At 42.2% G+C, this 23,327-nt stretch overlaps 1 protein-coding gene across 1 annotated transcript in view; it reads left to right on the forward strand.

The window, feature by feature from the left end:
* ncam1b (neural cell adhesion molecule 1b) overlaps positions 1-23,327 on the forward strand; it is a gene marked incomplete at its 3' end in the record, with an annotated part of 106,346 nt that overhangs the window by 31,386 nt on the left and 51,633 nt on the right. The window contains exons 2-3 of the mRNA XM_080006688.1: positions 22,085-22,159; positions 22,748-22,957. Coding sequence (XP_079862814.1) covers positions 22,085-22,159; positions 22,748-22,957 — 285 coding nt within the window. The remainder of the gene's footprint in view (positions 1-22,084; positions 22,160-22,747; positions 22,958-23,327) is intronic.

Below are 23,327 nucleotides of genomic sequence, written 5' to 3' on the forward strand. Positions count from 1 at the left end.
AAAACCCGGCATCCCTCTGCCCCCACCTCGCAGTGGACTCGCGGCAGATGTTATGCCGAATTCTGCATGGGGCACAAGAATTGCATGCACCTTGCAGGAGCGCACAGCAGCAGAAGCAGATCATTTCTACAGCAACGTACTGTTTAAAAATGATATAATCTTCTTTGTGGGTGTTCATCAATGATGAGAAATGGTTTGACATCTATAGCTGACGAACATTTCAGGCATCAATATTTTTATAAAAAAAATTATAATAAAAAAATTAAAATAAAGATACGATTGGTCTTAAATTTATCTGTCAATATTTCTGAGGGCAAACTCGTTGGTGTTTTTAAACGTAGAGATTTTACGGGGTGGCTACGGCCACGGTATTTTCTTTCTCATTGGCCATCCCTGTGGCCACCCCCGATCTGTTAGGTAGTTGGTCAAGTAGGAGTTGCGAAATGATGGTGTCTAGGAAAAATGTAATACGTACCTAACACGACTTAACTGGACCCTGTGTATTGCTGCCTGTAGCTATATTTATTATTATTATTATTGTTTTTTTTTAATTTTATAATAAAAATAATATTTCACAACTTCAAATTAATCTTTCATTGCTGACAAACGATGTTTTCCCCCGGTGGATCACTGAGGCCTCAATGTGAGTTCATAGAAGTGCCTAATTCAGTTAATAAGCCATAATGAGTCTCATTTAGTTTTTTTTTTTTTTTTTGCTGAAGGGGGGTTTCTCTCCTGCCTCTTCCTTCCTAAGTGCCACTGCCAGCACCGTGTAGCGTTTGTATTTTATTTTACGATGGCCTCAGTATTCAGCCTAAACACCGCCTCATTACGGCAGTGTGCAGCGTTGCATGATGGGACGCAGGCGCCAGGCTCTCCGCCTCCCTGGGCTCGTGTCGGGCGCTGCACAGCTGAGGCAGATGCTCAGGGGCACGTGCACTAGATTGGCCTGAATGAAGTAGAGACTGGAGAGTGAGCGGCAGCTCAGGGAGGCATGGCTCATCTCAAAAGGGGGGTGTGGGGTAAGAGGGAGACCTCGCCTAAGCATGACGTGAGAATTCAGAGAGGGTTTAGTTGGTGGCTGTGGATTTCAGTTTGATCTGCGTCGGGAATTAATGCATTTTCAAATGCCTGTGGTGTTGGGCTGAGATGCATAAAAACAAACAAACAACAAAAAAAACAGATGCATATAGAGTCATCAGACATTTGGAAGATATATGGATTTCTGGCAAGGGTGGACATGACTCATAATCAGTGTAGGGGGGAAACGTGTTACAAAGTAAAGCGTTACTGTAATCACATAGATTTGTCTATAACAAGTAATGTAACACATAACTGTTCTGAATTCAGTAATCACATCACACTTACTTATTAAACAATGATCTTGTTACTCGTTAATTGCATTTGCCTACATGTGTTCTATATCTAACCAGTAAAGGAAGGCATTTCTGTCTGTCTCTGTATGTGTTGTGGCGGTCGGTGACGTAAGACAAAGTTTGCTTGAACAGCCTCTTCATTGGTGAAACAAACCGGGAGACGAAGACTTAGCACTCAGGGCTTCATTCTCCAAAACATTTACAACATAAACAGAAACCAGTACTAAAAATTTAACAACGCTGAACAATCATGCATAACATTTAAAACTCATACTGAACAATAAATTTCAACATAACTCTCAAAGTCTGAACAGAATGCATTCTGGGAAACAGAAAGGCACAATGTTAACTGTGGCAATAACCGGACAATGTATCTGAGGCGATTTTGCGGAGAAACGCAAAAATAATGTAACGAGCAGTGTAGGGCTTCCCCTAAATAATTGACCAAACATAAGTCGACGAGGAGAGTCTTCGTCCACCAAGTTTTGTATTGGTCGATTCGGTCTCAGGAAAGAAAACCTCTATTCAGGAGCAGCGCCTTGTCAAAACGAACCTTAAAAACGTATATGGCTGGACCCGTGTATGAAACTCTAGAGGGCTTTTGATTTGAAACAAACTTTAACAAAGATAAATGTTCAGTCTCCTTCCTGGTTGTTCCGACACATTCAGAAGAATAATTGCCGCTTTTAAAGAGGGTCTTTTGGCGGTAATTAGCAGGCGGCTTGTTTCATGCGTGTGCACCATGCACTGCTTGTTCAGTTAACTAATATTTTAAAGGCTGGTTCTGAGTTAATGTGTTGGTGTTACTGACTAATTAACAAAATGTTCGGTCCCCTTGCCGGTTGTTCCGACACATTTAGGATAGGGATGTTCCGAACGACTCATTTCCTTCATGTTTAAGCTAAAGATGGGTCCAATCCAATATCGGATATCGGACGGACCTCGCCGATCCAAATTCCATTCCATATCTTGCGCTGGACCATGAACCCGCTGTTTTATTGCGCAAGTAGGAACTGGCAGTTGGAGTTGGGCAAACAGTCACTGATTGAAGCAGCCATTCGGCTGTGTTGACCCTCAAAATGAGACGTCATGATTCCAACGTATATAATATGTGCCGCCATCGAGGTACTGGGAGTTGTAGTTCTTTTCGTGCATTGCCACACTGAAACTAATCACCGGACGAGGATTAAAAACTACACAGATCCGTCCTTGGGCTTGCCCGTAGGGTTCGGTTTAATACCAAAATAATCTTTGGCAACGTCGCCGCCGCATTGGAACGGGCAAGATTGGCCTGTAAACAAATACTAGTCATCGTGGGAGCTGGGGTTTTTCCTGGATAAAAAAACACAAGAGCGCTTACATTTCTCAACCCATTCCAACGACTCATTTTTATATTCAGGGGTCAAAGGTTTTTTTCCTACTGCACGACCGCTCCAATATGGCGACGACGTCGACCTACGACCCGCAGGTCCAGGTCCAGATCCAGTTCTTGATCTTCCATTCATTTTTTTTTCAAATATTCACTTTGAAAACCTACACTTGTTTTGTATGTGAAGGTAAAATGTGAGTAACAGAGTCCACGGCCCAGAGTAATGCACCCGACGAGGGGTCCCTGAGGAGGGAATGCAGACACCGGGAAAACGATCTTCCGTACACCACATTTCAGTACAAATTATATCAATATGTGATTGAAATGTGTACATCAATAAAATAATAATAACAATAATAATAATAATATGCTTTAATATGCGACTATGCTTTAACGAACGTCTAACGGTCGACAAGGAAAATCTTTAGTTCGGGGCAGCCCAAGAGTAGTGTAACAAATTGCTTTCTACAAGGAGTAATAAGTTATAAAAAAAATTTAAAGTAACGGGTAATTTGTAATAAACGTATGTTTTTGAGTAAAAAAAAAAGTAACGACAGCAACACTGCAAATAATTATCATATTTCTATCATAACCTTTTATCTGAACTATCCTTATTCCTCTATCGTTGCACATACTTCCATTTGCCCGCATTGGGCTCGCTGCTACTAGTTAGCATAATGCTACCAGTTAGCATAATGCTATTCCGTGCTACCTCCGTCGATAGACGTGTAAATATTAATTGTTTTCTTCATTTTTGATTTTATTTTATCTCCATCTTACTACTTATCCCTTGAAACCCTTGAACGGGGGGTTCAAGGGTCCCCCCCCCCCCGTGGATTAATAACGTTTTTTCTTTTATCTCAAGAACAGTTATTCCTTTTTAAATACATAATCATACCAAATACACAATAACCCCCCCCCCCTTTTTCACTATTCACGCCGATGAAAAAGCAGACGAAGAGGGGGCAGGAAACATGAAACACCTTTTGATATTCCTCCGTGATGGTTGACTGAAAAGCTTTAAAGAACAGACCACAGGAGTCTGAATCATCTCTCTCGCAGACTGCGATCCCCTCCTGCTTTCTAGTCTAATGTGAACTTGTTACATAAGCTGTAAATATGCCTGTTATGTCAGGGTTTGAAGTGATGTTTTACGCCCTCTCTGCTCGATCACTTCCATGCAGGTCATCATGCGGTGAGGACCACGGCCGTCACCACGCTTTGATTTGAATGAAAAACAAAGATAAAAGACTATGAATATAACTAAATATTATAAATCTAAAACATGTCGAGATGCACCGATTTATCTGGCGTTCATCGGTATCGGCCGATATTTGCCTTGTTGACAGCATTCGGCCTATCGGCAAATATGATAGTGTGGCAGTTTCGCCTACCACCCGCCACCCAAGTGCCGTTTTAGGGACCTCTGGCACAGAGACACAGATGAGGGGGTTGTAGACACCAGTTTATTGTAGAGAGTGGGCTAGTTGGAATTAGCCCAGGAGCAGATAGAGTTGTGTCATGACAGGGCTCCTCTCCTGAGTGTGTGTGAGGGTGGAGGTTTTAACCTGTTGCTTGTTAGACCAACAGACGAGCAACAGGTATGCAGCCACACTTATCCTGGTTCCCCAATTACCTAGATCCAGGTCAGGTGTAGGTGCTCAAACCACACCATCCCCACACCACATACTTACAACAGTCAAACTGAGGCCAGGGAGAATACCTGGCCTCAGTTTGACTGCCCCCTCCTCCCTTCCGGAGCGTGGGGCCGTGGGCTGCTATGCTGGCTGGTGAAGGCGTGGCCGGACATTGCTGTTGTGGGGGCTCCTTGGAGGGGTGGCCTGGCTTCTGGGCTGCTTCATGGTCCCGGCGGTGGCTGCTGGGTGAAGGAGCTAGCCGTGGTGGCTGCTGCCGCTACTTCTCCCCCGGTCCTCCGCCAGACACCCTAGGTTCTGCTCGTCGGCTTCAGGGCGTCTTCGGACGGCCCCTTTGTGTCCCTTCCCCGTGCCGGAGAGTCCCTGTTCGGGTGCCAGTGTGGAAGTTTCGCCTACCACCCGCCACCCAAGTGACGTTTCAGGGACCTCCGGCACAGAGACACAGAACACGTGGTTGTAGACACACCGTTTCTTGTGGAGAGTGGGCCAATTGGAATAAGCCCAGGAGCAGGTCATGACAGGGGCTCCTCCCTCCTGTGTGAGTGTGGATATTGGGGTTTTACCTGCTGCTCTTTAGACCAACCAACGCGCAACAGGTATGCAGCCACTCTTATCCTGGGTCCACCAGTTACCTAGATCCAGGTCAGGTTTGGCTGCTCAAACCACACCCTCCACAGACCACAGGTGACCTTCACCAATGGCAATGGCCGATGTTTATTGAGTGTTTCCCCACATGTGTGAGCTGACAGTTGTTCAGGTGGTAGTTGAAACAGCTGGTTACTCCTGTATATTGTGCTCTTCTTAGAAAATACTTTCACATGATGTTCCTACACCACACAGACTTAAGTTGGGCTAGCTGCTGCAGTATATTAATGGCCACCAAAGTATATTTGCCCACCCATTTTAGCATTTCTATTTAGTTGATTTATTTATCTATGTATGTATCTATTTATTTATTTATTTATTTATTTATTTATTTATTTATTTATTTATTTCAGTCTGCGAGAACTACTCCACCAACGATTGATTTTAGAAGATGCGAACATTACATTGCAGCACTCCAAGCAGGAAGTGATGCTGTGTTCATTGGAACTCAGAAAACCTTAAATGATGCCGCATTCAGGGAACTTGGAAAACATCGATATTGGCATCGGCTTTCAGCCAAATTGTTATATTCAACAGCGGTATCGGCCCAGAATTTCACAATCGGTGCATTGCTAAAAATATTATAACATCCAATAATATAATAATACCAAATAGCCATAATAATACCTTCAGTTGTAGGTTATAATTTGTATACATGTGATAATTATAATTAAGAGTCGCATAGTGAAAGAAACATCCTGTTTCTGCAGGACTTGGTTCTGCTTTTTTTAGATTTGATGTTAAACACTTGATATTTTTATTTCATTTTTTATTTGTTAGTTACTAGAAAAGGTTTAGAATAGTAGCACACAAAAGGAAATCTCACACAGTTGACCTCTGATTGACCTTTTGGGACAGCAAATTCTCAAGTGATTGAGAATTGTGCCATTTCAACATTATAAAAAATAAAAATGAAAAAATTAGAATATTACAAATATAATATAGTAAAAAATAGATAATATAAAATATTAAATAATGCATATAATATAAATATAATATATAAAGTGTGTATATACAGTGTATAAGGCGGTACTGTAATGTTAATCCATTTTTCACAGGCTGCACCATTAGAGGAAGAAAGAGAGTGGGGGAGGGAGGGTAAGAGAAAACGTGAGCGAGAGAGCAGTGATGTCAAACGAACGAGAGAGAGACAGCGAACAAAAGAGAGAGAGGGAGAAACGAGCTGGGAAAGGGGTTTCCATGGCAACTGCTTGCAGCCACTATAACTGCCTGAGAGTCCTGAGCAGCAAGCTAATGCTGCGTGTTTTTTTTTTTTTTTTTTTTTTTTTTTTAAACACGGATGCTCTTATTATGGCGGACAGTGTTGTTTTAAGGTTGAAAGCCTTTTTGTTTTTTTTAAGAAAATAATTAATGCAAATAAATAAAGGTTTTATTTTGTTTGTTTTGGGTTTTCTTTGCAACTGCAGTAACAGGTGATACTTGTACATTTTGTAGGATTTGTTTTTGCCCAAATTGCCTCATAGGAAATGCGTTCAGAGTTCTCGAAAGTGCTCTTGCCTATGAACCTGGAGACAGTTGTTCAATCTTTTAATAGTTGTTTTTTTTACTTTCTACCCTTTTACCGACTTGCACTGTTTCATGGGATTAGTGGTATTTTTTTGTCAGCATGCTGGGCATACAACAGAGTATTTGTGCTATTGCATCTAGGAGAGAGTTAGTCTGCAAGTGGAATTCAACTTCTCAACCTACGATGCCACTCTTAATTCATTCTTAAATAGTCAAAAACTGCTCCAATGACTCTGTCCTGTGGGCGACCTGTAGAAACAAAAAACGGTGCTCTTGTGATGACAAGAGCACCGTTTTTTGTTGTACAGAACCACCACACACCCCCTCTTTGGAGAACTATTTTACCATGTTTAGGTCTATAAACAACCAATCACTACTCCAAGAGGGGGAGATTCACCACGGGTGGGACAAATAAACATAGAACCAAACTACAACATGTGCACGGAAAAAAAGAAACATCGGACGACAAAATGTATCGAAAAGACACAGTAAATGAGAAAGAAAAGGAGAGGGATGTAAACAGGAGGGTGTTGGGGTGGGATTAATGATCTTAAATGATGTTAAATAAAATAATACGTTAAGTTGATAACATGAATGGGTTTGATCAATTGATGGAATGCAGGAAATAATACAAATACTCTCAACGTTACTTTTGTACAATTTAGCTACATATGGTTTTCTGCTTTTTTGACTGCCATGTTTCAAAGCAAATCCAAGGTGTTATGCTGTGTCTTTCTGAGGCATAATCCTAAATTTAATTAACACGACTTCCCAGTGGCTGTTGTTGTTCTGGTGTGTGTGTGTGTGTGTGTGTGTTAATATTCTGTCTTGGTTGTGATAAAATGAAATTTAATTTCTTTATGTGATTCCGAGTGTGGAATCAGGATAAGTCGGAAAGCCTCCCTGATCAGTTGCTGTGTGTGTGTGTGTGTGTGTGTGTGTGTGTGTGTGTGTGTGTGTGTGTGTGTGTGTGTGTGTGTGTGTGTGTGTGTGTGTGTGTGTGTGTGTGTGTGTGTGTGTGTGTGTGTGTATTTCACTCAAGCTTCTTACCAGGAGCTTGAAGTGCTTGAATTTTGTCCTCAGAAATTTAAGTAATCGGATACCTGGAAAATAGCCCCTTTTGTGCCGAAGTGCTTGAAAAAATACTGATAATTGAAAACCTTTGATATTCCCCCTGGTTTTGTTATACAAATCATAACGTAATAATATACTCAGAATAACCAATTCCTCACTTCAGAAGTGCACCAGAAACATGGATTCTCATTGGCCAAGTGTATTCACTTGGACCTCACTTTGATACCATTACGTGTGTGTGTGTGTGTGTGTGTGTGTGTGTGTGTGTGTGTGTGTGTGTGTGTGTGTGTGTGTGTGTGTGTGTGTGTGTGTGTGTGTGTGTGTGTGTGTGTGTGTGTGTTTTCAGAGGCATGCCAAATAACCAAAGAGCATAATGCCGAGACGGTACGAGGTGGACACACATGCAAGGGGCTTTAAACTTTAAAAGAAAGCAGCAGAAGCGCTGTGCGTGCATTAACCTTTGCATGTGTATTTTTTGGGGGTCGTTATACAATATTAGTTGTGTTAAACGAGCATGGAGAGCGAGTGGGAGCCTCCCCGTGGGTGTTGTGGACGTGATGGTAGATCAGAGGTAGTCCACCTGCACTCACTGATTACTGCATCCCCCAGGAAATCAATGGACACCATTTCCATTCACAAATCGGCCCCTTTTACTTCCATGCTACAATCCAAGACATACATGGAAGCAAATGAATGAATGAGAGAATGAATTAATGAATATGAATGAATGAAAGTCCATATTGAAATAACTGCAAACTAATTTTTGTTTAATAATATTTCATTGGCTATTTTTTTTTTTTTTGTTTTTAACTTTTTTTTTTTTAAGTAAATAACTGGAAACTCATTTTTACTCAATAATATTTTAATGGATTTTTTTTCGTCTGTCATTTAAAAAAAAAAAAATTAAGTAAATAACAGGAAACAAATTCTATTTTATATTTTTTTGGCTATATTTATCTTTTCGTGGTTATTTTATCAAAATTTTTGAAGTAAAGTAAACTCATTTTGATTCAATGATATTTAATTGGCTGTGTTAATAATGTTGGGTGGTGTTACGCATAGGCTACATGTTTCATTATTGTTTGAAAATGTGTGATCTTATCTAAACACACATGTCTTAGGTTGTATTTCCTATACACTAAGTTGATTGGAATCCCTATTTTTCCAATATATTGTCTTAATGTTAAACCTTTCTTTTTTTTATTGATTTAAATTCCTAAATTAGGTTCTCTAAAATGAGATTTGCAAGATGTCCCAACACTCCTTTCAGACAAAAGTGAGATGATGTAGTTATATTTAGTTGATATTTAAAGTTGTTTTTCCATCAGTTTCCCATGTTTTGCGGGTGGTCTCTCTCACTCCCAGAGCGGTGTGAGAATAATACCTCTGCCCTGAATTATTAACACCGGCATCTGCCACTCTGATACACAGTGCTTCATCTGAATATTTTAAATCTGAATCCAAACCATAACGTCACTAACACACCTTTGTGTCAGTGAGAATTTTACTAAACAATATCACCATTTGCATTTATTTTGCATACCGTCATTGATTTAATTCATTATTGATCAAAACTGTCTGTCTGTCTGTGTCAGTCTGTCTGTCTGTCGATATATCTATCTATTCCAAATTATTATAAAAAATAGACATACGGTGTATAGACATACAAATAAAAAACATGGAAACATATGGTGGTGTGGGGATGGTGTGGTTTCTGCAGCCACACCTGACCTGGATCTCGGTGATTGGGTCAGAGGGGCTTCATAACCCGTTGCTCGTTGGTTGGGCTAATGAGCTACAGGTTAAAACCCCCATCACCACAAACACTCAGGAAAGGAGCCCCTGTCATCACATGTCTATCTGCTCCTGGCTAATTCCAAATGGCCACCTCTCTACAATGAGCTGGTGTTTACAACCCCCCCCCCCTTCCTCTGTCTCTGTGCCAGAGGGCCCTTGGGTGGCGTGTGAGAGGAGAAACTGCCACAATCATAATTGTTGTTGTTTTTTTTTTATTCTTCAGATGCATTCCAATGACACAACACATCAAAATGAATCACATTTGTGAAAAGACAGAGGAGGCGTCATGGTGTTCTTGTGACTAATATTAAGTGTCAATAACCAAGACACATTTCCAGTGTTGGAACCAGGCCGAGAAGATAACTTGAGTGAATTGGTGAAATTAGTCGGGCTGCCCCCTGAAAGCCCCTGAAACAACTAAAAGCAGTGTGGGGACGGGGCACGGAGGAACGGGGCACGGTTAGGGATGGGTATCCTTAAGATTTCAACGGTACTCAGGGACAGTAACGGTTGCCCGGTTGCCCTGAGCAACCAGATTGAGTCAATTGGCGAACATATCGTGGCCTCTGACCACTTTTTAACATAAAAAATAGGGACAACAAACAGCAAAACATGCATCCCAAAATAAATACATTTCTTGCATTGGTGACATTTAAATATTGCCGTTACACAGAACCCTGCACGTGCATTGGTGCGCTGACTCACGTGGGCACCGGTACACACAGGCCCCTTTTTAGAAACAATAGTGAAGCAAAAGTTGTTTGACTGTGGGGTGAAAAGTTTGACTAACCTGTCGGCATCACAAACGGAAGTGCAAATTGATTCAACTGACAAAGAACCAGATGAGCCTGAATGGGGGGGGGAAAGGAAATTTGTGAACCTACACGAGTCTCATGCTTTACCTGTAGGACTCACGTTTTCATTTCTTTCTCCGTCATCTGTGATGTGAAAACATCCGATTTCCACGCAGTTAGAGAACGTCAAAGTGTTCGTCCTGCCTATAGCTCAGTTATGAAATCCCAGTGAACCACGGAGCGCTGGTTTTTTTTTGGGAGTTTTTTTTGCATTTTTTTTTTTTGTTTTTCATTGGTCTGAAGTTAGTTAGTTAAAACTAGAAAAAACAAAAATTTAACTGAAACAATATTATATACTTTCAAAACTAACTGACATAAAAATATACAGGAAATGTCTTTAGTTTTAGTTTTTTTTCTAGTCAGTTTGGTCAAATTTTTCGACCTACAGTTTCTCATATATATTTTTCCCTGACATGCAAAAGACTGCATTCTCTCCACCATTGTCACTCACTCAGAGCAGGGTCTCCTAGTGCGTGTGTGGGAGCCAGGCAGAGGGAGCCGGCCCCGCCTCACATATATCTCCGGTGATGGAGAGAGAAAGTGGAGCGATGTCTCTTCTGATAATAGCCAAAAGGCTTCTTTGACAAATATCTATTGCAAGTTAGAAACGGTTATATAGCCTAAATACACTAAATAGAAAATACATGTGGTTATTTCTTCCATACCGTTAACGTGACGTCTGAGCTTATGGATACTATGGTCTTATTACGGTCAATTTAACCCCCGCCCCCGCCAAATAGTCGAATATTCACATTGAACAGCCGAATCTCATCCGACTGACAAAATTCTGAGTGGGGTACAGCCCAAGAAACTACATTCGTCGGCTACATTTGTGCTGTTTGGTGGGAATCCACTCGACAGCAAACAGGAGCTTCTTCTAACTAGCGTCTGAACATGGTGTGCATAATTCAACCTGCTCGGTGAATCCGACATGTTCACTGGCAGCTCCGTGTCACACAGAAAGCTTCCCGGTCCCCTCAGCACAATGGCTGCGCTTTTATTTTCTCAGTAGTTGCTGGTGCATAGCAGATGTGTTCCTGTGTAATGCCATTGAAAGTTTCCAGGGAGAGCCAAAAAGGAAATGCTTCAGTTTAAAATTTCAGCTCACACTTTGGGGGAACTTAAGGCTTTGAATTTCTATACCGAACTTTGGCTGTAATGTGGGAGTTTTGCAGGGACGGGCGGGCATTCGGGCAGCTGGGTTTTTGCAAGCTGCAGTTTAAAGTACAGAGCATTATCCCTTTAACAAGAAACGGCTTTGCTCGGTATCATCGTTTGCAGCCGCCGTGTGATAGTAGAGCAAAGGATATTACTTGTACTGAATAAAATATCAAATAGAAATATGGTACCGAAATCGCCACATTTGCTTTGTCTACGTAATTGAGGACCATGACAAATTGCTGAAGCCCTGAGACGCAGAAATACTAGGGATGAAAGGTTCAACACATTTTTTCAGATTCGGCTCTTGACGAGTCACTCAGTAAAAAGAGTCGTTCCATTCGTCCCAACTCTCCTTGGTTTGTTTGATTCCGTGTAACGCACGGTGAGCGAGGGAGGACTTCCTGAACGATGGACGTGAGTCAGAATTGTCAGTCTGTTGGATTTAAATTTAGTCCTCAGTACTTATTCTGAGTTTGTTAGTTGGGGACTCACTCGCCCACTCTTGACTTCTGACTCCCGAGTCACTTAAATGATTAATTCGCTGCCAAGGAATCGTTTGCGAATCTTGCATCGCTACTTATTGATACCCAAGCTCGGGCTCACGGGTTAGAGCGGGTCGTCTGGTGATCTGAGGAACTGCTGGTCGGATCCCCAGCTCCACTTGGTAGCAAGTCATAATGTCCTTGAGCAAGACTCCGAAATCCGAACCGCTCCAGACGAGCGACTTGGCACCTTGCAGAGCTGCCTCCGCTGCCAGTATTTGGATGAAAGTCTGTGTGACTGGGTGAATGTGAGGCGTCATTCTTACGTGTTTTTGTGTCCCCTAATATAGAAACGGTGTTATATCAAATGTGGTCCATTCGCCATTTATCATTTTGCTATTGATAATTAGCACCACAATGACTGTCCTTGTTCCATAGCAAAGGGATGGAAGCCTGCAGGGGCCCAACATGTCCACGCCCTGATGGCTCTGTTTATAAGCGTCAAGTCAAACTCACCTGCTTAGTCCGTACCTTCTCATCCACAGGGAGATTAGAGCTCATTTTAATATCCTCTCATATTTTAAACTGCTGCTGGTTCTTATGCTCTACAGTGTTTGCTCAAGCCCTGTGTGGGGGTGATGAGAAGTAGAATGAAGTAGAATGAAGTAGAATGCCGATGCCAAAGATTTGGGGATTAAGGTCTCAAAATTCCATATTCAAGTTACCTACCGGCCCCTCAGAGTTTTTCGTGCACTGTTTACTTTGTTGTAACATAATATATCCTGGGCTTTGTGTTGAAATTAAACTTCCCTGCCAATAGCTGATAAGTGTTGTTGTACGGGTGCCAGCTAGTTTATGGGATGTCATGAGGGGGTCTCACCAGACAGTCACCTTGCGAAGCACTGGCTGGAGCATCGCTCGCGTAAGCAGCGAAGCAGGAAAACGTGTCCAAACTCCATCGTAGCGAACCCAATATCCACTGCCTGGCTCCAGCTGGTCACAGAGCAGAGCAGCTAAAGCCACGTGATGGATGTGTGTTTTTGGGGTGTCTGCTGCCGCTCGGCTGCCTCTGCACTTTCTACATGCTGTTCTCTCCCGCCCGGCTTGTGAGTTCTAGTATAACGTTTGGGCCAAACAAAATTAATTATCTAACACTTAATATATAATCAAGGTTCATAACAATATCCCAAAAGTAAATATATGCAGTTTAGGAAGAAAGGAAGACAAGAGACGTTTCCCAACCTTTGCTCTAGCACAGCACACTTTCGACAATGAAATAATGTCACGCCGCACTACTCTCCTGTTAACCAATAGAAACGTCACAAAACGTTAAAAACATGTAGAACTTATGCTTATTGCTTATGGCCTACTAATAGTGAATTAATATTGAATTTGATTAACACTTTACATTATTTGCAAAATAGATGATTTTTACAGAATGAAATGATTCCTGTTGGAATTCCATTCACGATGGGAGCCTTCTTCTCCAACTCTCGCTCATCGCTCAGGAAGTCCTCCCTCGCTCACCGTGAGTTACACCAACTAAAGCAAAGAGACGGAGAATTGAGCGACTCTTTCTCCCGAGCGACTCTCCTAAGAAGTGATTCTCAAAAACAAATTGAGCCTCACTAATTGTTCTGACTTTCAGAGTGAAACTCGATCCTGTTCTGATGAACACGGAGCTGCTGCTCTGGCTGGAACTGATGCATCAGGAAAACCTTGCAATTTTGACCCTGCAACACGAGAGCTAGTTTCCATTCTTTATTTTTGAGTGGCGTTTGGAAAATGTCAGTGGGCTGAAAAACCCCGGGTTAGGGCTCGACGCGGCGAAGACGGGCTTTGTGGCCGAAAAGCATCAGAGTTGTTTGAAGCTTCTACTGAATATTAAAACCGTGCGGTGTTAGTTCTCTGGCTCTGACTTTATTTTTGGATCGGCTGCCGCTTGTGTCTGGACAGCAATGTACGTCACGGGAACTCCCCTTTCTAAGCACGTTTCCTTCCATTCCTTAAGTTTTAACAGGAAAAATCTGTAGTTTTTTTTTTCTTTTTCTTTCACTAACCTCCTTAATGAACATAAGTATACGAAAGCAGTAGAAGAGGCATATTAATCTCCTCCCTAATCATCTGGATGTGATGATTACATCCATAAGAAGGGTGATTGGTAAAGTGTCTCGCAGATTGAAGCCGCTCCGCGAGCTCTTTAACGATCTCTCTCTCTCTCTCTCTCTCTCTCTCTCTCTCTCTCTCTCTCTCTCTCTCTCTCTCTCTCTCTCTCTCTCTCTCTCTCTCTCTCTATCTACCTCTGTCTCCATTTTCCACACACACAGTCATTCTCCCTCTGTAAATTCTCTGTCCGGTCCATAAAATGTCTTTCATCGAACACATTTAGTGAAATGGAATCAAGAAGTAAAGAAACCCCCCCCCCAGAAAAAACGGTCCAAACTAGGGCACCGTACCCACTTCTTTTAACTTTTAGTCAGTTGATTGTTCGCCTAAATCTTTTGACTTTGATTTGAGAAATCCAATTAGTCTGTAAAACACAGTGGAGACCAGACACCCATGTGGAATGTGCTTAATACACTCACTTTTGAGGGGGAAAAAACATCCTGTTAATCCTTTAAAAGAAAGATCGGGCAGGTGATGTCACTTGGTCAACATGTGATCTTATATTGCGCCGTCATATAGAGATTAGTGGCAACGCGTGTGGATTGATATTTTACTTTGCACTGTGTGTAATCTGTGTGTAGGCTGAAGTGCTAAGTAGTGAGTAAAACCAAAATAAGAAAAATTCACTACCTACACTAACACTAAAAACATTAACACCTTTAACCTCCTTAGGTACATAAACTCGCCGAAATGACATTCGTGTTCGGTAAGGCTAATTGTTTATCTGTTTTTAATTGGCGAAAATAATTTTTGATCCTTGTCAGAGAGTGTTTTGTTGTTGTTGTTGTTGCCTGGATTGTCAGGTTTTACTGCAGCGGGTATTTTGTTTTGGCCCAAACTGGGACACTCACTCATCCCTTCTTTTCCCGAAATTGTTCGCTGTTAACCAGTCCGGTATCGGGGACATTTTTCAACAGTGATGATTTACTAACAATGCCCCCACAGGCTGGCACCATGTTACCCTGCTTTATTTACAAGCAACACACAAGCCCCACGGTTGGATTTTCCAATTAAAAAAAAAAGTGTTCCACAGCATTTCCAGATGCTCTGCGGGCGATACGCGCCACTCCCTCCTCTTTGAAATAGTTCCCCACAAAGTATGGAACGCCGGTGCACTCATCCTCAATCCGACGTTGAGCTGACCCCTTTCCTCCCCCGCAGGCTCACAGCATCAGAGCAGTGATTGACATGATGGAAAAAAAAAACCCTCAAGTGGCAAGAAGGCCATTTTAGGTTAAAATAAGGTGAAAAACAACGAGCGGTCTTTTCAAGTTGTTTTTCTTGAAGCTGACTTCAAGACTTGAATTTGAATTTAGTCATTTTTCTATGTATATCATATAGCGTGCTGTAGCGTAGTATTGCAAAGGAACTATGAGGTTTCCCAAAGAATTCTCTGCGAGATCCGACGATTCGCTGATGGCCGCCCCCTTCCTAAACCACCATTGCAAAGCCAGGCTCCATCCAAACTCATTCTGTGCACAGACTACTAAAAAAAAGACAAGATAAATATAGGATGAGAAAGGTAGACTGTCAGGGTGGTGTTGCATTTATGGATTGGTGGCGTTTGATCAAGTTTTTAAACTTCTAAGATGTTGCTCTTTCAATATACCTTTGTTAGTGGAAGACAGAGAATTGCGCGATGCTGCTTTGAGCCAAAAATGGAAGATTTGATGAGAAATGAAAATCATTTAGAGGTTACTTTTTTGTAAAATGCATATTATTTATTTTACAATGGCTATATCTTTTTTTTTTTTTATTGTGGTAAAATTGTGACTATAATCTTATTATGTTCTATCTCAGTTTTGTTCTTAAAGAAAACCCCTTGTGCTTATTGATTGAAGTTATTACTCTGCACTGATGACTCAGCCAAAGACACGCCCCTGCAGTGTTTTTTGCACATTGCTGTTAATTCCTCCGGTCATTCCTAGAATCTCTCTTCTCTGGGCTTCAAACAGTGTAGGTGAAATGCTGGAGCCCTCCTTGGAAATGTCCTCTAACTGGACTCCACTTACAGAACTCAACGTCGTTGCACACTTTCTTGAATTTATGACGAGGTCGCTATTGGTTGGAGAGCAATTAGTATTCCTGCTTCATAACGCTGCATGTGGAGGAGCCCCGGCTCTGCCAGGGATCTGAGATAACCAATTAGTGCTTTTCTTACCACGATATCATTTAAATGTTGGAATGGAAATCCCAGACGGAAGAAGCGTGCTGTAGATAACTACGGCCTTTTTACAGTTGCAATAAAAGAGGCAGAGAGAGGAAGAATGAGAGAGGGAGAAGGGAGAAGGGAGAGAGCCCGAGAAGGGGAGAGAAAATGTCCGCTGATGGCGTTCCCCACGGACACTGTACTGCGTTCTGATGGCTTCCTTACCGCAGTCGATTTAAAAAAAAAAGTTTTGGTTTCCCGTCGTTGGTTCTAATGGACAAAAGCAACGTTGTGAGGGAATAATCGTTGGGATGGATGTTCAACGACGAACACAAGGCAACAAGGCGAGCTCGCACTGATTTGAATCAGTTCACGAAATCTTTAGCCGCTGCCGTGTGTGGTCATGAACGCCGAGTCTTGCGTCTTGAACCTCCACAGAACTTGGTCGCTCTGCATTGTGCCAAAATCGAAGGCTCCGCAAGACTGACATCAAGGAAGCTGTCACCATCTGCATCGCGTGGTAGTTTCATAAGCCCAAAGTTGTAAAGCATGTAGGTAGCGCCTTCCATAGGCGTCGCATTTTAACTAAGCATTGTCTGGTTTTCTACTTCAATATTTTACACCATAAATTGGATTCTTTCCCCCCTCCATTTCACATGCTTACAGTACAAGACGGCCTCCATGCAGCCGGCACTGGAATTGGTATTTTGAACAAAATAGACAAACAAGGTTGCAGAAACCCTTTAGGCATTGCTACCCACAACCCCCCCAAAAAAACAAAAAAAACAAAACAAAAAGAGAGCAACACTTCTAGTTCTTTCTGCCTGTCTGTCATATTTTTGATGTAGTGCCATGGTTTACAGGAAAAAGTAGCGGAGCGGGCCAAGCTGACGGGTGTGATTGCTCAGTAAAGTGTAAAGAATCTTTAATATCTTCCCTCTCTGTGGACCTTGACAGCAGAGACTTGGCTGTGACGGGGATCTAGTTTAATGTCAGCTGCTTTACCTTGTAACTGTAGAGACGAGGAAGAGGGGGGGAAAAAAAGCTAACTGCAGCCTGGCAACTGAAGATATACTTATTTTCCGAGAGGAGTTTTTTAAGATGTGTTTGAATTTGTATTTTCCTTTCAAATGTGATAGTAGTAATAACAGTAATTCTACAGTAAAAGCTTTCAGTGTGTGTGTGCGTGTGTGTATGCGTGTGTGTGTGTGCGTGTGCGCGCGCGATCAGAACTCACAACACCACCGACATTTGTATTTACTATAACTCTACAAATATGTGGCAGATGTGGTGATCCATGTTTGATTTCTCCACACAATGGGGATTTATTTAGGCCTAAGTGCATGAGAGAAGTTTTGTTTTTCTCCACTCTAACAACTGTTGAAGGCAGTCGGACATCTTGGTTTTCTCAAAGCAATTAAGCTGCTTCGGGTGCTGTTTCATCTCCGTTGGAACCTGACGGAAAGTCTGATTACCACAGTGATTAATTGGGAGATGGGTTTGGTGCGCAATGACAGGTTTTCCTGTGATACTCTCGATTTGTGCTTTACTGGGCTTGGAACGAGCAAACAGCCGACTCTTCAAAGACGTATGGGTTTAATAATGTTGCGCTGGTCGTGGGAAGATGACGTGTTTCGCAGATATCAAATGCTGTTGCGCCTCTGCAGTTGGGCTGCCTTAGTCTTTATCCTTAGGTTATTCTGACTGTTGGATTCAGTCTGTATGACGGATGCCCGGAAGCTGTCTGTCCCCGTGCTGATTGACGACAACATTAACTGGAATTGTGTTTGTAGCGCGGCGAAAAAAACGGGGAACAAAGGAGACAAACTGAGCTTTTAACTAATCGGATTCAATCCGTTCTGGCCTGTTTGGCCTGAGAACTTAGAAGGCTTAGAACGTGACAAATAACCCCTAAACTTCTCCATAGCTGAACCTGCGTTTAGTAAAACGCCAAAACCTCCAACTTAATATCCTCATTTGATGCCAGTCAATTCTAATTAAGTGTTTTATGAATGATCACTATTTGACAATCGAAGCAGAAATTGGTATTTTCTTAAAGCTCTCTCCGTTTAGGCTGCGGCGTTCTCAGTGCGTTGGGGGCGTAATGACAGCACATATTTTCCCCCCATCCATCGCTGTTCCCTCTATTCATTACCGAGGGCATTTCTTCAAGTGGTTGTCCCATCTCAGCCATCCATCAATACGGCGGCAGACAACACCATTAAGGATTTTTGGCGCGGGGCCTCCTAATGCAGCTGAAAAATGCCTCAGAAGAGTTGGATCTCATTCGTCCAAATTCTCCGGTCTTATTCTACGGCTCGGCTCCGAGTCGTCGGGCAGCGGGTGGATGTTGAGATAGCCGCCTGCGAGCTGTATCTCGCTAAGCCAACGCCACAAGACGGAGCGTGTGATGTATTGGAATATGCTCGGGGCTTTGTGTTTGTGTCTGTTTGCTGAAACACCACCAGCGTCGATGCACATTCCTGTGATGTGTTTTATGTTAATTGAGACCTGATCCAACGTGCTGCCAGTGTGGAGGCTTGGACTTAATTGTGCCAAACAATATAAACCTTCCCAGAGTTTGGTCCATAATGATATGGAGAATCACAGAATCACTGGGTTAGACGATCAACATCCAATGCATTTCATTTGGTTGACTAATATAGCAAAAATTTCTTAAAAAAAATCCTTATCAACGCATTGAAATGGGATGTGCCCAGTAATAGCATTTTCCATGATTTCTCTTTAGCTATTCCACCCACTCCACCACTCGACAGCCCACGACCCTGCAATATCCTAGATTCTCCTCCAGTTGGCCTACGTGCTCCTACCCTACCTATCTGCCAGCATGCCAAAGCCTTCTCTGCATGAATAACTCACAGTATATTCCTGGCTTTGTGTTGGGAAATCTGTTTATTGTTTTTTACTTTTAGTCATCCAGGTTCACACTCTCTCTCTTGGGTTTGTCACCCGAGAGTTTCGTTTTCCACATGCAGCTAGGACAACCCGGCTGACACCTGGCACCGGATCAGGTACAAAGCGTCTGCTGTTCTGATCTTTGAGGGAAAAACATTTGGAGGTACCCAGGAGGAGGCTGAGCCAAGGTGGAGCCCACGCCATTTAAAACACACCGGGGCTTGTATGGCACCCCGAGGCTTTCCTGTAGAGCCATCTGGAAGTTAATTAAAGGAGACCTATAATGAAAAACTCACTTTTTGTGCACATACATTTGGATCTCTGGTGTGCCTACCAACACACAAACTGTGAAATAAGACATCCCAGTCAGTTTATTGGGATCTGTCTTTTTCAGAAAACATGTTATTCAACGAGCCGTTCAGATTTGCCTCCCCCCACGTCACATGGGGCCTCAGGAGATTTAGAACCTCCCTCCATCTCAGTAACTCCACCCATGGCTGGAGAATAACAAGTGCCGCTGGAACTGCTCTGTTGGCTTACAGACCAGCACAAATCTTTTGAAAGTAAGAGCAATTTACACCAACTGTCCGTGAAGAAACTGTAGACAATGGAAATGTAAGTATTTAAAAAATAATTCCGCTGTGTTTTAAAAAAAAAAAAAAAAAAGAAAAGAAAGAAAAATAAAATTGAGTATACAGTATATTCACAGTATATGTAGGCTGCGGCGCAGTCCATCATTAACTTTTAAATGAGGCCATGTAGATCTAATATGAGTGAGGATTCAGCAACTGGATTGCTTATTTCTCGCCTCCAATTTGTTCGGGAACAGATTTTGGCAGACTGATAGGGTGAAATCAGTGGAAGTTTACGGACTTAATACAACACAACCCGGGAGTCAAACTCGAAGCCCACTGGCTCACAGAACCCGGAACTTGTTCTCAAACCCCGTTGGCTCACAGAACTAGGGGCCTCAGGAGGGTGGCGCCAACTACAACAACAGAGTGTCCTGGAACAGGATGGTATTTAGGCATGTTAGAATGGCTTGAATGCATAATCTGAGTAGTATTTTCAGCAAAAAACTTCAAAAATGTGTGCATTTCTGTGCAATTAATGATGGAGCTTTATACAGAGTTTGCTGTTTAAATCCATTACCATTTTAACTCCAGTAGGTTGGTTGTTGGTAGGGACTGGTTGTGTGAGTGTGTAGTAAAGTACTGTCATGCAAATGCTTTCATCAGTGGTTGTCATTGTCGCATCACAGCAAGAAGGTTGTGATCCGGTTTCCCCCACCCCCAAAGACATGCATGACAGTGTTAGTGTTAGACTCGATGCCAATCACCAAGGCATTGGTCCAGATCTGGGGCTGGTCCCGGGGAGATACTTGCATGGGCCAAATGCTGAGAACTAATTTCCTCCAGAGGCACTAATAATGTATATAAAATACAAAAAAGGAGGAAAAAAAAACCTAGCACAACAATACATTGTCATGCTCTGATAAAGCGTAATGACGTTTACAGTTGTTCCTGACTTAAGCTCTTTACACCAACCGACTGGAAATCTCTGCTGTGCTTCACGAAGCAGACTATGTGTTTAGACTCCACAACGGACTGGTTCTTTTTTTTTTTTTTTTTTTTTTTTTCTCCACCTTCTACAGTCTCCCCGGTCCCTAGCACTTGACTCTCACGGTATCACAGTATCTTCTTTCTGGCGGACACATGAACCACTTCTACTTGTTGCAGCGACTAAACCCAAACAAGCAACAGAGATAACAATCTTAGATTAGGGCGACTTGTTTTGTTGTGTACAAAGGAGCCCAAAAAAATAAATGAACCGCTGGCGCTCTTATTCCGCAGCATTGCTAGTTACTGTATGACACAGAAGTGCATTACACGAAAGGATGTGAGAGTGTTTGGTATTTTCTCTTTTGAGTTTCATGGTTTCTTTGATTTAAGGTTTTCTGGGCCATAGAATTTACCTGTTGGATCCTTTATACTTCACGCTCTTATAACCAGGCGGCTTCTCTGCGTAGATGGGGAGTAACGATGCATGTACCCCTGCCTTTCACCTAAATCTCAAATAAGTGGCTTGGTGACCGTACGAAACTCCTTCTCTTTTGTTTTCAGACTCGAGCTGGGTGGGAGATATATGGAAGATTTTAATCTAACAATTGTCAATACTGTAGAAACCACAATGTCGGCTTTTGGCATTCAAAGAATCCAGCTGAGCTTCATCGCAATGAGCTTCAGGATGTTGTAAAGCTAAAGGTCTTTCACATCAAAGAAATAAAAGTGTGACTCAGATATTTGAGACCTCATCTTGTGATCAATTTGGGGTTTCTGTCTTCTACTCATCATTAAGTCGGACTAGGAAAATTGTGTATCACGATATGATGTCAATGAAAAGTGGACACAGTGGAGTTTAATGTTTATTTATGTGTATTATCAAGCCGTCATGTTTTTTCATCTTTTACCTGACTGCACAGCAGATTTAAGAGATTGATTGATTGGTTGATTTGATGTATTAATTGATTGATGCAATACCACCAATATACACTATGATTGTTTCATTATGCTTGTTTTATTGCTTTTCAAGACATAGTTGGAACTCATTTGACACACGGCAGCTTTCTGAATAGTGTTTATTTTTTTTGCCGGACGCAATGAGGGAGTCCATCTCACAAATCACAGAAGTTTAATGAACCAGGATGAAACGCTTAGGTGATAAATCCCGGTCCTCGGGTGACTCTTCTCGGGTAGAATTTGAGTATTCGTCGTCACAATTTCACGTCAAGTCCACGATGGCACCTTGAGCTTTGACAATGGAGGTAAATCTTTATCGTTGTACAACATATGCTGCCAGTGTGCAGCGTTTTGCCAAATTCCTGATCCGGCATTTTGTCTCTCCCCCCTTCAGTGTCTCTGGAAGTGCAGATCACCCCTAGTCACGGGGAAATCAGCGTCGGGGAGTCCAAGTTCTTTCTATGTGAAGGTGAGGTGATTCAGTGTTGAATAATGTCTGTCTTTTCAAATGTCAAAGCGGATCTTACAGCCGGCTGGAACGCAGTCATATTGACATCACCTAATCATTTTTGACATGTACAAAAATTTAATGCATACTGTGATCTGCGCCTTTGCAGATAAACTGTATCTAGTAGGTTTGTAATTTAGTAAGTACATAGTACATAGGAATAATTTATACCTTATATACCAATGATGTATCCTGTGTATAGAATCGCACTCAGAATTCTATATATTTTAAAATATTGGGCTATTTCTGCTCTGTATTTTAAGCTATTTCTGTATATTTGGATATTATTATTATTATTAATAACACTTTTTATTTTTTTTTATTTTTAACTTTTAATTGGTGTTAGGGTTTCCATTTTTCCAATCTGTTAAGCTTTTTCTTAAACTCAATTCCGACAGAGAAATGCCCCAATCCTCACCACGACCAATTCCTGGTGAATGAAAATGCACGTTGGGATAAACTGATTCTGATTCCGAATTCAAAGTCAATCCACAACTGCGAATTTTGTTTAAATGTTCTGTTTTGAGTCATCGTTATATTGTTGTGCAGTGGTGGGTGCGGCCAAGCAGATCGACTGGTTCGGCCCGACGGGGGAGCGCATCGAGCCCAACCGGCCGGACGTCACGGTGACCCGAAACGACGAGTGGTCGTCCACGCTGACGCTGTACAGTGCCGGCAGCGACGACGCCGGGACGTACAAGTGCGTGGCGGCAAACGGCGAGCATCAGGCCGAGGCCACCGTCAATGTCAAGATCTACCGTGAGAAGAGACATTTTGCTTTATATCCTCTCTTCCCTTTGTCCTCAGGGGCGGTTTTTCACAGAAGGAGTTTCATCTAAATCAGGACTGAGATAATCCGACTTAAATTAATCCGGAATTTAAAAATGCCGTTCTGAGAAGTTGCTAAAGGACGAGTCGGCTCCTTCTGTCTGGTCTTGGTGCTCGTCTTAGTCCAGATCAAACTGGTCGACCTGAAAGACACACCATTAATCCAGAGATGTAATTTAAGCTTCACTTAGACCTAGATTAGCTCTTATCTTTTGGAAATCACATTTTGAAGTCTGATAGTATTTTAAACCACGACTAAGAAAGGCCGTTTCAGTGGGTTCAGATTAAAAGTGTGATTTAG

Source organism: Zeus faber, assembly GCF_960531495.2.
Source record: "Zeus faber genome assembly, chromosome: 9".
NCBI classification, from domain to species: domain Eukaryota; kingdom Metazoa; phylum Chordata; class Actinopteri; order Zeiformes; family Zeidae; genus Zeus; species Zeus faber.